The following is a 14,852-nucleotide window of genomic DNA, read 5'->3' on the forward strand; positions in this document are numbered from 1 at the left end:
CTTTTCCACTGCCCTGTGAATTTCTTCCAATGCATATTTGATCCTATGTGCAACAGATATCAAATTCAATAAACCAAACAAGGCATATCCTTAGCTTGTCTGCTAATAGCAATACAGAATGCCTGTCAGGCTATGGATGACAGGATATGGTAGACAGATCTCTGCACAATTGCAACAAGAAGTCCAAGCTCTTGGTTAAATGGTTTTATTCAGAAATCCAATCTTTTCCATATATATTTCCATAGAGTTACTCAGAGGCAAAAAAGCATCTCAGTAGTACATACTTCCTTGATAAGAATAAAGACCTTGAGGAAAGTACAACTCTAAATACCCACTCATTTCCCCCCTCCCAGCTAGATCACAGGTTTTCCCGCAAAAGGGTCTGGGAATGCATTAAAGTAAATTGTAACATTTCAGACAGTACAAGGTCACTTCAGTGAGCTTCAAAAAAACAAGAAAACACAGCTGGGTTCTCAGGCTGTTAGAGAAACGAAAGCGTTAGAGCATTTGCAAAATGCAAACAAGGTACAGCATTACAGCATTAGCAATGGTTCAACACATAGAACAATGTTATGGATGTAGGGGTACAGACATGACAATGCCAATCCTAGTGTATGGTAGCAGGAAAGGGTGGGAGGGGGTATGCTTTCTCTCTAAAACTGGTTCCCTTGTATGTCTTCATTGGGCTTTCAATATAATTTGGGTATGAATGGATGGGGTGGGGAGGCAGCGGCATGGTATAGACCAATTTTGTTAAATCTCAGAAGTTAAGCAGGGTCAGTAATTGGATGGGCAACCATCAAGGAAGACCCTTCAGAGGAAGCAATGGCAAACCACTTCTGCTTCTCATTTGCCTTGAAAACCCCCCTTGCTGAGGTTGCCATAAATTGGTGAGTTGATGACACATATGTACATAAGAAAGGACAATGTTAAAAAGTAGGGTAAAGACATTCCTCTCAAGGAAGCCTTAAACTGATATTTGGACAAAAATGGTACCTGACTGAATGGTATCCCTAGTTTATTAGAATTTTAAAGGGTAAAAAGGCTTTAAACATTTATTGTATTGAGGGTGGAGTAGAGTGATAACCAGAGATGATGAGCCCCCTTATAGAAAAATATACCTCAGAACTTATTAAAATACAATAATGTATCTGTATTGTCATTAGATATCACAACGTACATGAAGGATTCACATAATTTCCCGCATGAAAGTGATTGTTAGGTTATGTTTTACCGGGGGTACTAAAGACCTATACAGGTTGGGGCCAGCATACTTGAAGGGCTGCCTTCTCCCATATGAACCTACCTGTTCACTCTGGTCATTTTCTGAGGCCCTGCTTCAGATGACCAGGCTACCTGAGGCTAGACAGGTGGCAACCCAAGAAAAGGCCTTCTCAGCAGTGGCACCAAAACTTTGGAATTCTCTCCCCAGGGAGATTCGTGTGTTCCCCTCTACTGCTGTCTTCCACCACCAGGTGAGGACTCTTTTTGTCTAGTTTGGCATATCCCCAATAACTGTTATTGGCCCTCCTCCCTGTTGTTGGTGTGATGTGTGTTTTAATTGAATTGTCTTTATGCAATTTTAAATATTGTTTTAAATTTAAATTGTTTAAAATCTTGTTTTAATTTTATTTAATATTTTAATGTTTGCTGCCTTGGCAGCATTCAATGTTTTAGATAAATAAAATTAAAAAATACTACAGTTGGTTTTGGATACTATACTTAAAAACACACACATCCAAAAAAGATTCAGAGCAGAACTTTGATTATGGCAATTATAACTGTGGAAAAGTCATATTGGCTCTAGAGCTACAGATTGTAGACCCCTAGCCTATAACAGTTGTACAAACGCTTATAATCTACTGTAAACCCCATTAACTCACTACAAACAGTACCATATTTCCGTTAGCTTCTTTTGACTAACCTTGCTTAAGATAGTGATGTAAGTACAACTGATTTTTTTAAAAAAAGATCTAGAATGAATAGTTTGCTTACCTGGATTCAGATGGGGCAGTAAAATTATTTAGATGCAAAATTTGGTCAGTAGTTTGCATGCTACTTAAGGTGGCTGTCATCTGATCTAGCAGTTCTGTTTGTTCACTGATTGTAGGCAGTTCTTCTGTTTGCTGAGATCTCGCTGAAGAACTTTGAAAATTGCAGGTAAGTGGGTAAAAATCCACCCTACCTTGTCTTGGAATTCTGCCCCTGGTCAAAACTTTCTGTTTGGAAAACATCAACATTTTAACACTTAATTAAAGAACTGAAATGTACTTATTTAAGACAGCAACATTTTCTGTTTCTAAAGAAGAGAAATACACCAAGGTTACCTTCCATTCAAATAAATATTGCTTGGCTTAACTGTCATGGCATCCCTCCCAAAATCTTAGGGATTGCAGTTTTGCAATATGATTAAAAGTTGCGGTGGTGCAATCCTGTCACAGAGAACTTCATGTCCCTGCATTCCATGGGGAGAAATAATGGCTCTCTCTTTCCACAATGAAATGAAGGAAAAGAGTTGATTTAAATTCTCTCTCTCCCCATCTCATTCTCATACATAAATTGTTAAAAAATAGAATGCTTATTAAGATAAATGATCTCCTGAGACTCTGTGATTGATTGGCAAACAGGAATCGGTATATAGCTAACTTAAGGTCACTACTCACCAGGAAGTTCTCCTACACAAGTCCCACTGAATTCAATGCAACCTTTTTATGATCATCTGAACATACTACTAGGAATGTAATGATTTTTGTTTTTTTTTAAACCTTGCCTTTTATTACAGCTCCTACTAAAGTTACCTTAAACTTTTATCTCACAGCCAAACTACAAGATATACCAGACACATGATCTTCACATGTCAGGTCCCACAAGCTTTCCTGGGAGGGGTAGTTTTGCCGTCAGCACTCTCCTAGGACAGTCATAACTCCAAATTTCAGACATATAGAATAAAAGCAATTGTCTTTTTAGGCAATTAAAGACACCAACTTTAACATTAACATCTACAGGAGAACGATAAGAAAGATTCCAAACACAAAGTAACACAGATAGCAGCATGCGGTGAAGAAATCTGGCACTGCAGCCACTTAGCTTGAAGGACTGTAGCATGGGGAAGAGGCAGACTGATAAGGCAAAAGCATTTGATGTCACAAGGAGGGTAAGGCATCTGGGTAGACAGGTAGCAGGAGGACTTTGAGGTAGATTTTCTTGGACAAGGGGTAAGATTTCCATAGCGGCAGGCATGCAGGGGAAAACAGACTTCAAGAGAAAATTTAGCACAACAGGGCAGGCATTAAGTAGAGAGCAGAAAGCAAAGCCCTACCTGATATCCTTCAAGAGTGGAATACCTCAAATCTGTATGTAATCCTAATGGCTACAACTTTCAGCCAATCAAGAAAGTCCAGACCCTCTCCTTCCCCCCCTTTCCTTAAGGAACACAGCATATGCCCTTATTAGGAAAATGCTTGCTACCTTGTAAAAGTGCAACTAGACAGAGGCAAGACTCCAATAACAAGAGACCAAAATAAAAAAGATGAGCTTTTTTTGGATACAGGCTGTTTAGATGGCAAATATGTTTCATTTTCATATTAATCATAATTACAAAACATCCCATTTTCATAGCTATTGAAATTAATAATGGAAGAAATGCACAATTCTACCATCTACTGATATGGTAAGAAGAGGACTGAACACTGTCCCTTACTCAAGTTTTGGAAAGGGTCAAACCAAAGAAAAAGACAGAGGTGTCAGGGATCTGTTTACCCTTTGCTGTTTATTATCCTGTTACTATCCTTTGACCTGGAGGTGGCTATTCTCATCTTCCTCTCTTTGTCCCACTTTCCTCTCTCTTCTACACTTTGGCACCATGGAGGCCGGTCAACTCATCCTACCAGACAACGGCATCCTTCGACTACACAGCTAGAGATCTTTCCTCTTTCTGATCAAGTATGGCGTTCCAGCAATAAAGAACCCATTTCTTTCCTAAAGCTTAAGCAAGGCTCTGAGTGTAAATTTGTTTCTCTCTCTCACACACACTCCCATGTCCCACATTTCTCTGTTTATTATGCATCTCTGCTGACAGATACAACATAAGAATACATATAGAGAACTGCTTGTTTGAAATGCCCCTACATAAAAACCTATTTACAAAATCAAAACTTGTACATCAACTTTATCTGACGTACAGCTACATGTTCAAGACAATTTGACAAGAGGATGTTTTTAAACGATTAATCGGAAATATGCCTTTTACATCGATACAGTCCTTTAAGTATGCTGTGCAAACTAAGGGAGAGCACAAGTAGTGCCCTATGTTGGATACTTCTGTCTTTTGGCAATTCATAATCAGAACCTTGGTCATCAACAACTAAAATAAAGCTTGTATATTTGGAACTTCATTTGCTCATATTCTTTCTTTTCTACCTTGCTGAAATTTTGATTTGGATACTCTTGAGGGCAGGGACCTTTCTTTGATGCCAATGTTGCTCATGTACATGAGTAGCAAAATATAAACAATAATGCAATTGAAGAGCATTTATAAGCCATTGGGAAAACTGCAGAAAGGCAATGTAAAGAATCCCTTAAAGAATTCAGTAGTTTAATAACAATTTTTTCCTACTCCAGAAAAAAATTAGGTTGTTTTGTTTCATTTTGGCAGATACTGCATTAGATAACCCCTTCTCATAGCTGGTTAATCATAATTTGATTCTCAATGTCAGCTGTGATCATTAAGCATCCACTGTGTAAATATTGCTAGCTTAGGTATTTGTTTTAATATTCTGCACACGCTACTATTTTCAAGCATTAGATTTTGAAATATAAGTTTCATGTGGACATATATTTTTGCCTGCGCTTTAAAGACACTTCTGAGATTCCACACACAAACACACACTAAAACATCAGAATTGCTAGACAGATAGCAAGGGGGGATTCAATAAGACACAATGTTAGTTCTAATGGATGGATGATTGTGTTTGGTCTTTTGAAACTTTGAAGTATAGGTAAGTCTTGATCACACAAATTAATAAATCCTAAAGCTGGAGTTAACAATAACCATTACACCCAAATTCTGCAGCTTAGCCCAGGCAATTTTTCAAAAGGTCAGGTTGTGAACTGGAGAAGATCAGGGAGGTCCACCGCATAGCTTTGTTGCCAGGCATCTCCCGTCTGGATTGTTGCAGGCATTTATTAGTATTCGTCAGCAGACTCAACAAAGCAAACAAGAAATTCAAGCACGAATAATAAAATGAAAATGCTGCTATATAACCCTTTGTCATTTAGCAAATACGGGACTTTTTAGCTACATTGTTCCTAAACCTGGGTTACTACTTTAATTTTTCTCCACAGTGCTGACTGAATGAGTATGCATGCGTGTTAAACGGAGAGCTCCCTTAACAACTGCAGGACTGCCATTTAATCTGTTGGTAGATGGACCATTTCCTGTGGGAACTCCAGCTATGACTTCCAGATCCACCAAATAAATCTCAGATTAAGAATCCAAATGAAACCTGCTTTTGGCAGATAAAAAATGTCAAGATGGATATAAACAGTAAAATTATAAATTATCTAGGTGTTGCATGATGATTTGATCCTTGTCTGGTTAAGGTGGGGGGCTTATTTACACTTTCCTGCAGTATCACAACTGCACAAGGTATTCAATCAAATGTCACACTTTTATATTATTGGAAGCATCATTAAAACTGTTTGGTTAAGGACCTTGAAGTGTTTAAGCAGTAGCTCAAAAGTATATTTGTGCAAAGTTGAAGAATAAATTTACATATCAGCAGCAGCTCATAAGGGATGAGTAAATATTCTGTTTATCTCTTGTTGTAATTCAGGTTAGTCTAAATAGGGGGGGTTCAAGCTATCATTACAATCTATATGGATTTATTACATCATTTGAGAACACAGTGGCTGCTGGACTTTTATTCAGACAAACTAGTATTTTGGTTGTCTAAATGAGCACAGGAAGAAGACAGCAATACCTGTTATATTTTTGTTTTGTTACTATAACACTAGGCAGACCATACTCCTATTATATGTTCTCATAATTTATCCAAATCTTAATTAGCTAAATTTCTTTTTTATCTGGAGCAAGGGCATGTCTCTGGACACACTTTAATTAAACAGAAATCCTCCCGGTTATGCAAATTTATTCATGTATTAACATTTTGATATGATAAAAATTTACCACATGAGGTAAAATGGGGGAAACACACAAAACCCCCAAGAACTACTGCATTGTTTTACTTTTAAGCATGCATTATAATAAAGTTAAGGCCACTTTAGGCAATAATGAACCAACAAACATTCTGGTGAAAACAATCTATTAAAAATGCAGGCGAAATCTCTGATCCTCATCTCATCTCTAAGGCATCTCCCTGGGGTACATGAACTGGTTTTTAATGAAAAATTTGTTATGTCTTTGCTCATCGTACCTGCACTAAAGCTGGACTGATTATGCTTCTAGATCATAAAATACTATCAAGGAGGGTTTATAAGGAAAGATTTCACACAAACTATTTTTCTTAAATCTTATTTGGAAACACATAATATATGATAGGCCTAAAAAGGTACATTAATGGTAGCCCAGGGCCCTGGACCCCAAATAGAAAATAATGGTGGATACAGCATTAAAGGATACCTTCTTGCATGAGCCTTTGAAATAAACTACTAGAACTGATAAAAAGACAGCTCTTCCCTTTTCAACATGCTGCATAGGTTAAAAACAATTCCAAAAGACCTCTGTGAATGAGGTATTGTTCCAGACTGGGAAATAGTTATTAGTCTTCTCATCCTTTAGAGTATCGTAGTGGATTCAAAGGTGTTTTGTGGAGATGTAGAGCTGAGAAGGGAAGACTATGAAGGACAGAGAATGGAAAAGAGCCAGTATAGTATAGTGATTATACTGCTGGACCTTGACTGGGGAGATACACATTGAAATCCTCACTCAACCCTGAAAGCTAACTGGGTAACCTTGGATTAGTCACTCTCCCAGACCAACATCTACAGGGATAAGGATGAAATGGGAGAGGGGAGATAATTTATGCTGCCATGAGCTCACTAAAGGTGAGAAAAATATAAATACTTAACAACAACAACAACAAAATTCCAAAACATTAACTATATTTGCATAGGTGCCACATATTGATCTGTTATCCTCAGTATACACATATAGTATAAGATAACATAACATCTACATACATAAAATCATTTATTCTTAATTTTTCAAACCTTTTCTGTTACCCTTTATTTTACTACATTTATACCCTATTTTTCTCCCCAATGAGAACTAAAAGTGGGTTTGGGTGGTAAGTTCTTTGAGAAATTGATTATCCTTCTTCAAACATATCTCAAACATATGTCCTTCACCCTTTCTTTGAGCTTGAATGTAAATATAATGTATATTCACCCACTCATAAATGGAATATAAGATTCCACTCCTTTCCCCACTAGTACCTATTTAAAAGGAATAATTTTTGTATTCAAACCCAACACTTGCAGTGGTTGCAAGAAAAAAGTGTTTCAGATTCCACTTCTGAACAAAATAGCATTAATATCTTTATTTAAAACAAAATGGATATATATCATCATGATAGAAAATACAATCAAAGCCAAAGCTTACACCCAAAGGGCCAATCATGATGTTAAGCTCCAGATTTTATGCAGCTCTACCCAAGAAGGTAAGAAAATATGAGGTTACTCCTAAGGGGTGAGAGTTATTCCTGTGCTCCAAGAACAGATCACTGTTTGCATTGGCAGCCCAAGTACCGGCCCCATATTGTAAAGCTGAAGAGTACTGAGTACTTTGAGTTGAGCTACTGCAAGTCTGGAAGATGGATATTCAAATGAAAAGGTCAGTGTGGGGTCCTGACTACAAGTAGGATGCTTCATTCTAGAATAAGAATGCCAGGTCAACAGTTGATAGGATGCAACCCTCCTGTGAACAAGCGGCAGTAGAAAGAAGCAAGGGGGGGAGGCAGCAGAGAAGCAACTGGAAGTTGGTTGGAAGGCAAAAGAACTACAAGAAGAAGCAAAGAAAACTACCAGCCAAGGCCTTCCAAGAGCTGGATGAGAGAGAGGCTGGAGGCAAGGAGGATTCAGCATCAAGGAGAAGGCAGAAGAAAGATCACAGATAGCCTAGGAAACCATCCCTAGACAAAACTAATGTGGCCAATTATAGCCCTGTCTCTAATCTTCCCTTTCTGGGCAAAGTGATTGAGAGAGCAGTAGCTGACCAACTCCAGATCTTCTTGGACAACTCTAGCACTCTAGACCCTTTCCAGTCTGGATTCAGACTAGGGCATGGGACAGAGACAGCACTAGTAGCATTAGTGGATGATCTCCATCTGAATATAGACATAGGCCATGCCTCCGTATTGCTCCTCCTGGATCTGTTTGCAGCCTTTGACACAGTAGACTCTGCCATCCTGTTGAGGCACTTAGAAACAGAAGTGGGCATCAAAGGATGTGCCCTGGACTGATTTAAATAGTTTCTCATGGAATAGACTCAAAGGGTTGCCATTGGAGATCAGCTATCTCCAGAATGGGAACTATCTTGTGGGGTTCCGCAGGGTGCAATCTTATCTCCCATGTTATTCAACCTCTACATAAAACCTTTAGGAGAACTCATTTGTAGCTATGGAGTGGGATGTCATCAATATCTCGCTATCCAGGTCCCTACAAGATGAAGTAGAAATCTTAGATCGCTACCTGACAGCCATGGTGAAATGGCTGAAAAATAACAAATTGAAATTGAACCCAGACAAGACTGAAGTGATTCTTGTTAGGAAGGCAGAGATCTTGAAAGACATTGTACTCCCCACTTTCGATGGAGTTTGTCTGACCCTTTCAGACTCAGTTAAGAGCCATGGGGTTATACTGGATCCAAAAGCAAGGCAGCCACAAAAAATGCTTACTACAATTTCACTCTAGTCTGGAAGATGGCTTCATACCTTGACACAGCTGACCTGGCCACCTGGATCCATGCTATAGTAACATCAAAACTTGACTATTATAATACACTATACATTGGTCTCCCATCTAAGTTAACTAGGAGGCTCCAATTGGTACAAAATGCTGCAGCTTGACTGTAAGCAGCACGCAGGAGCATGAACATCACTCCCATCCTTCAGTCACTCCACTGGCTACCTATCAGTTACTGCGTTCAATTCAAGGTATTAGTCATTACATACAAAGCTCTTTACGGCGTTGGTCCAGCATACCTACGGGACCACCTCCCTCCCTATGTCCTTCCATGGCAGCTTCACTCATCTGAACAGGGTCTTTTGCAGATGCCAGGCTGCACATGGGTGAAATCAACAGCAGCCCGCACACAGGCTGTGGTGGCCCCTACCCTGTGGAACAGCCTGTCTGATGAGGTCAGGAGAGCCCCCACTTTCCTGGCTTTCTGCAAACAATGCAAAACTGAATTATTCAAAAAGGCTTTTTACTCAGATAGGAGCGAAATATTGTAGGGAGAGGGTCTCAGATGCTTCACTAATGAGTTAGGGACCATAGACTTCACCATGTTGCCTTGCATATTATCTGTTGCTTTGAATATGTACTCCTATATACTACCTGTGTTTCATGTTATCTAATGTCAACCCTAGAACTGATTTTGTTCTGTTTCAGCAATTCTTCAACTCTGTATTGGATCTATGTCTTTGTAAAATTGTATGACATTGTTTATGGAAATGTCCTTGATACATTGTACTAATTGCACACTATGTAATCCACCTTGAGTCTCAGTGAAGAAGGTAGACTATAAATGACATAAATAATAATAGGAAGAGACTAGAAGATCTATAGTGGAGTATGTCTGACAAGATGGAAAGAGTACTCCAACAGGAACGAAGGGAAGATTGTAAAGCAGCCTAAGCCAGTCCTTTACCAACATCAACAGGAAGTTGCCAGGCCAGTCAGGACCTTCTCCAGTAAGCCTATGAAATAAAGACTGGGGTGGAGGAATTGGGAAATATGGCCTTTTATTTTAATAGGGAGTCTCTAATGAGCCTCATCTTGGCAATAATCCTTTACTGAGGGACCGAGTGGCATATACATTTGTAGTTCTTTCTATATTCTATTGTACCTGTATATTCTATTTAAGGCTCTATTTCCAGAGGACATGAGCAACAACTCGATGAGGCTTGCAGACCTTTGGAGTCTTAGCAGGTTGTCACTAGTCACTCTTAAACTTTGTGTATCAGAGCTTGTATGGAGCAGTAAACAGCATCTAGTATTGGGGAACCCTGGGTTCAAGTTTCTCCTCAGCCATGAAGCTCACTGTGTGACCTTAGGGCATTTACACATCATCAAGCCAACCTATCTCACAGTGTTGTTGCCAGAATAAAATAGAGACGGGATCAGAGAGTCATGTATATGTTTAATGCTGATAATTTAAATTGTTTTTTTTTATAATTATGGTATTGTTTTTACTTGTGAGCCATCCTGATCAAGGCAGCATATAAATAATCTAAATAAATATCTCAAGTTCCTTGGAGAGATGGCAGGATAAAAAAATAGACAGAAGCTAATTAAAAAAATACTACAGCTGTATCCAACTAACATACTATCTTCTGTTCATGGAAGATAGATCAGTACTCTACCACAAGCCATTTCAACTGTCTAAAAGTCTAAATACTGCTCTGCTCAAAGCTGAACATTTATAGTATGTTCAGGTAATGTAACTGAAACTTTATTCAGAAAATAAAGAATTAAATTAAAAAATAAGAATGAGAAAGAAGAATGCAAAACATACTGTTAATGTCTTTAAGCATGTCCTATTGGCTGACCAAATTCAGTTGATAGTAGTGTAATCCTGAATACTACAGCTCTGCTTTTCTTACAGGTCACACTAATCGTCTGGTATTGGATTTATAAACAATCTTTAGTAGAAAGCGGGAACCACAGACTAAGCTATGGAACTCACTGTATGCCTTAGATCCAGAGGAGTTAGCCGTGTTAGTCTGTAGTGGCAAAATAAAAAAGAGTCCAGTAGCACCTTTAAGACTAACCAATTTTATTGTAGCATAAGCTTTCAAGAACCACGTTCTCTTCGTCAGATGCATGGAGGGCAGAAGGAAACTGCAATGTATGCCTTGATTTTTTGAACCAGTCTCCCTAACAAGAGAGTTGGGCCCCACAGACTGGTTGTGCTAACGGAGGCCCCTTTCTCTAATAAAAGGGGCCTTCTCCTAAAACAAGGGGTTTTTCTAATGGCAGAACATGTTTTCTGTCAGGGAAAAGCTCCTTCTGTGGGAGTAAAGGGCTTCTGCTTGTATACAAAATTTATTGTAGCAGAAGTGACTACAGACTAACACGGCTAACTTCTCTGGATGCTTGTATACAGGGGCACAACTCATTATTCAGATAGAGGAATAAGAATTGCATGGCACACTGTACACTGCTGGACAGACTGATTTAAAATCCCCAAATAAATGAACAGTTCCAACTTTCCAGATCATATAGATGTATGTTGGTTGCTGTAACATAAAAATATAAATGCCTACAGCGAAAACAGCACTTCCATACTACTCAGGAGCATAAGTTTAGAACTTCTCATGCAACCCATATGGCTTGGGAATGACAGATGTGCTTAAGGGACTAATTGTGAAATTAAGACTTTTTCGTTGGTGGTCTCTAAACACATGTGACTGACTGAGAGCCAATGTGCAAATGATATGGAGGATCTATAACCAGGATCTCCCATGGCCTTTTCAAACAGATGTGTGCAAGGGGTGCACCAGGGCCACAGAGGATCTGCAGTGCCCTTTTCCTGATCTCAATATGGCCGCCACCGCACTCTGAAGCTGCTCCTTTACCTGTGTGGGAAAGGCAAATATGGAAGGGTGCATGGAATCAGGCCTTCCTTTGGCATGCTATAGCTCCAATTCCAACTGGGTCTTTGTGTCTGTTTTTATCATTTAAAAAATGCGAGTGAGAACGGGGTGTGTGTGGGGGGGGGGAGTGCTAAGCAAGATCACTTACGCACAGAATTAAATGCACCTTTACCATGGCTTACATGTACTAGCAGCACCAAGTTTCTCCAAGATATTGAGAGTAAATGTCTATGGATGACAGACAGTACTTGGAAAAGTTACCCTTTTCTAAGCCCACTGAAATCACTGGACTTAGAGGGGTGTAACTCTGCAATGACAGTCTCTTGCACCAAATTTAAAACAATACACAATCTATTGTGTCATATTAATACTTTATTTGGGAAAAGTTACATTTTTGCTAGTTCACTCAAATGCACTGAAAAGCAGGCCTCAACGCAAGTTATTTAAACATTTGTGCATTTGATAGAGACACAGATTCAATTTCAAGAGGTTGAAGTACAGAATTCATTATGTTTTTGTATGTCATGGTATCATTTTATACCAAGGTATTTTAAGGAACAATTATAAGGCGGCTTTTAAGGCAAAATTAAAATTTTAATAGTTCAAAAACCTCATTTTAAGTGTTTGATATGCACGAAGCCTGCCATATTATTACAGTGAAGAAACTAGCATGACTCATTAACAACCCAGAGAACCTAGCCTAAAATGTTTAAAAAATGCTTCTGGTAGAGACACAATGAAGTCTACAGGTAGAAATTATACAAATATAAAACCAGTTTTATAAACTTAAGATGACACATTGCTTTTGCTTTTTTTTTTGGTGCTTCTATAAGATGCAAAAGGCCACATTTGAAAAGAATGCAACGTTCTTCATCTAAATAACCTGTAGGCAATGAACAAAGGTAGGATAATGTAGGATGAGACTATCTAAAAGCTGAATATGACACTAATAGAGATACTGATTTAAAAGATTAGGACAAAAGCCGTAAATGCATAAAATACAGTTTAGAAATAAATTAGTTTGCTTTATTCTGGAAAAAGGTCAGTCAAGATGATCATATACCAGATTCGTAGGGGAGGCCAATCTTTTTGGTAAGAATCCTATGAAATTTATTTACAAAACCACTTTTGTTGTTTATAGGAGATAGGGAAAATGGGGAGACAGATACAGGTCACTCGGTTGGAATGGCTGTTTTCCCTGTTTGAGGTTTGGCTTGTGACTGACTCAGAAGGTATATAAAGAACAGTATTCTGAATGCATAGCCAATTTGACTTTCAATATTCCCAGAATCACCTTAGTATTTCTGACTGACAGTAAAGTTGTTCTCAGCAAAATTCTTAAGGAAACAAAGCTTAATCACACATAATTCACAATCCTAATGAACACTTTCCAATACTCCAATGGACAGAACCAATTAAAGAATTTGTAACCAACTACTGAGAGCACAGTAAATAAATATATTAGCACACAGTATCTCTGCTCTTAGTACTATGAAAAACATTTGTTCTTGTCAGCATTAATTTCAGATCTGTATTATCTTATCCATGAGTATGCAATAGTCCTTCTCATGGCAGCTCAGAAGTTTGGGAATTGTATGAAAACACACAGTTTATGTTAGCCAACTGATTTTGTGGCCTCTTATGTGTAAGGCTTATGCAAACCAAGGACGTAGAACATTAATGGAACCTGGGAGGTAATGTATAATAAAATTTAGTGCTTGCAATTGGCCTTTGAAATAGTTAACCTTTTGAACCTTTCTTAGGGTATAGTGACCCCTAAAGGTACTGAAGCTGAACTGGTTGCAGAGGTTCTAAAACACAGGATAGTGGGAAAGTACTGATATTTGGAAAGAAAAAAGGACATTCGAGAGACATTTTTAGCTTTTTCTTTGTCATTACAGTGATCCAGATTTCCTTGAGCCCCACCTAAAATCAGTGATGTGGGTGTAGCACAGAAGGAGAAAAGCCATTCAATGGACAGCTATAACCCAAAGAAATACTACCCATCAATCGCCATACAGCCAGTCCCACTAACAACAACAGAAAAGGGTTTCAATATTAAAGCAAAACTTATACCTCAACAAGTATTTAAAAAGGGATAAGTTTAAAAAATCCTTTTGACAAAGCATCTGCACTATTCATCATCTAACCCATGTTCCTTCTCGGTATTCCCATTATGTGCTTACGGTTCATTTCTGTGAATTATCAACTGAACAGAGCCATTTACAGGATCAAGTAGCAGATTATCTAAACTGGCATAGGGATACAATTGGACATGTTTGTTGCTGCTCCAATCTGTCTATGTTCCAGTTCCCAACACTTCTCCCTACTCTCTGTACACATATTTAAACATCTTCACACCATGTTCAATGACTCGCCAAGTTCCAAGATACCAGGTTCCCTGCAGAGTTCAAAAGCTCAGTGATCAAAGCATGGCAGAAAATTCATAACAGGCCTCCACATTCAATGAATAGCCCTCCTCAAACTTCATCCCAATCCAGACTCCGAAGAATGTGGATGTTACAACAGGTAGGAAGGGATGTAGATATTATTTTCTTAGTCTGAGAGGAGGATTAACCAGGAGTAATTACTGTCATCAGCACTGGAACACTGCTAGTCAATTAAATGACTATGAGTCCTCACAAAACTCAAACTGAAGGCACATGGGGCACACACACAGGAGAGTTGATATGAAGTTGAAGGCCATGATCTGAGCTAAGAAAACTCTCCTGAGAAAGGCTGGACCAAAGGAGTAAGCAGTGAGCAAGCAAAAAGGAAAGCAGGTAAACAATAGGGATGCTAACAGATTAAGCTAAGGAGGGAATGAAAGAGTTGGCAGGCTGTCAGATGGAAATACCTGAATCAAGGCTAGAAAACCAAACAAGTAGGGCCAGAATGTGGCTATTCACTGGCAAACAAAGATCCATGGTGTGGTATGGATATACTTGCACCCATACCAGTTTGGGAGGAACCAATGGCCTTTGAAGGAATAGAGATATGCCAGGATATGGAATT

The 14,852-nt window shown here is 38.7% G+C and overlaps 1 protein-coding gene across 1 annotated transcript in view; it reads right to left on the minus strand.

Annotated features, from left to right (window-relative positions):
- MIPOL1 (mirror-image polydactyly 1) overlaps window positions 1–14,852 on the minus strand; it is a 270,727-nt gene that overhangs the window by 216,589 nt on the left and 39,286 nt on the right. The window contains exon 2 of the mRNA XM_054972227.1: window positions 1,996–2,219. Coding sequence (XP_054828202.1) covers window positions 1,996–2,075 — 80 coding nt within the window. The 5' untranslated portion in view covers window positions 2,076–2,219. The remainder of the gene's footprint in view (window positions 1–1,995; window positions 2,220–14,852) is intronic.

This window comes from Eublepharis macularius, chromosome 2 (genome assembly GCF_028583425.1).
Source record: "Eublepharis macularius isolate TG4126 chromosome 2, MPM_Emac_v1.0, whole genome shotgun sequence".
Taxonomy (NCBI): domain Eukaryota; kingdom Metazoa; phylum Chordata; class Lepidosauria; order Squamata; family Eublepharidae; genus Eublepharis; species Eublepharis macularius.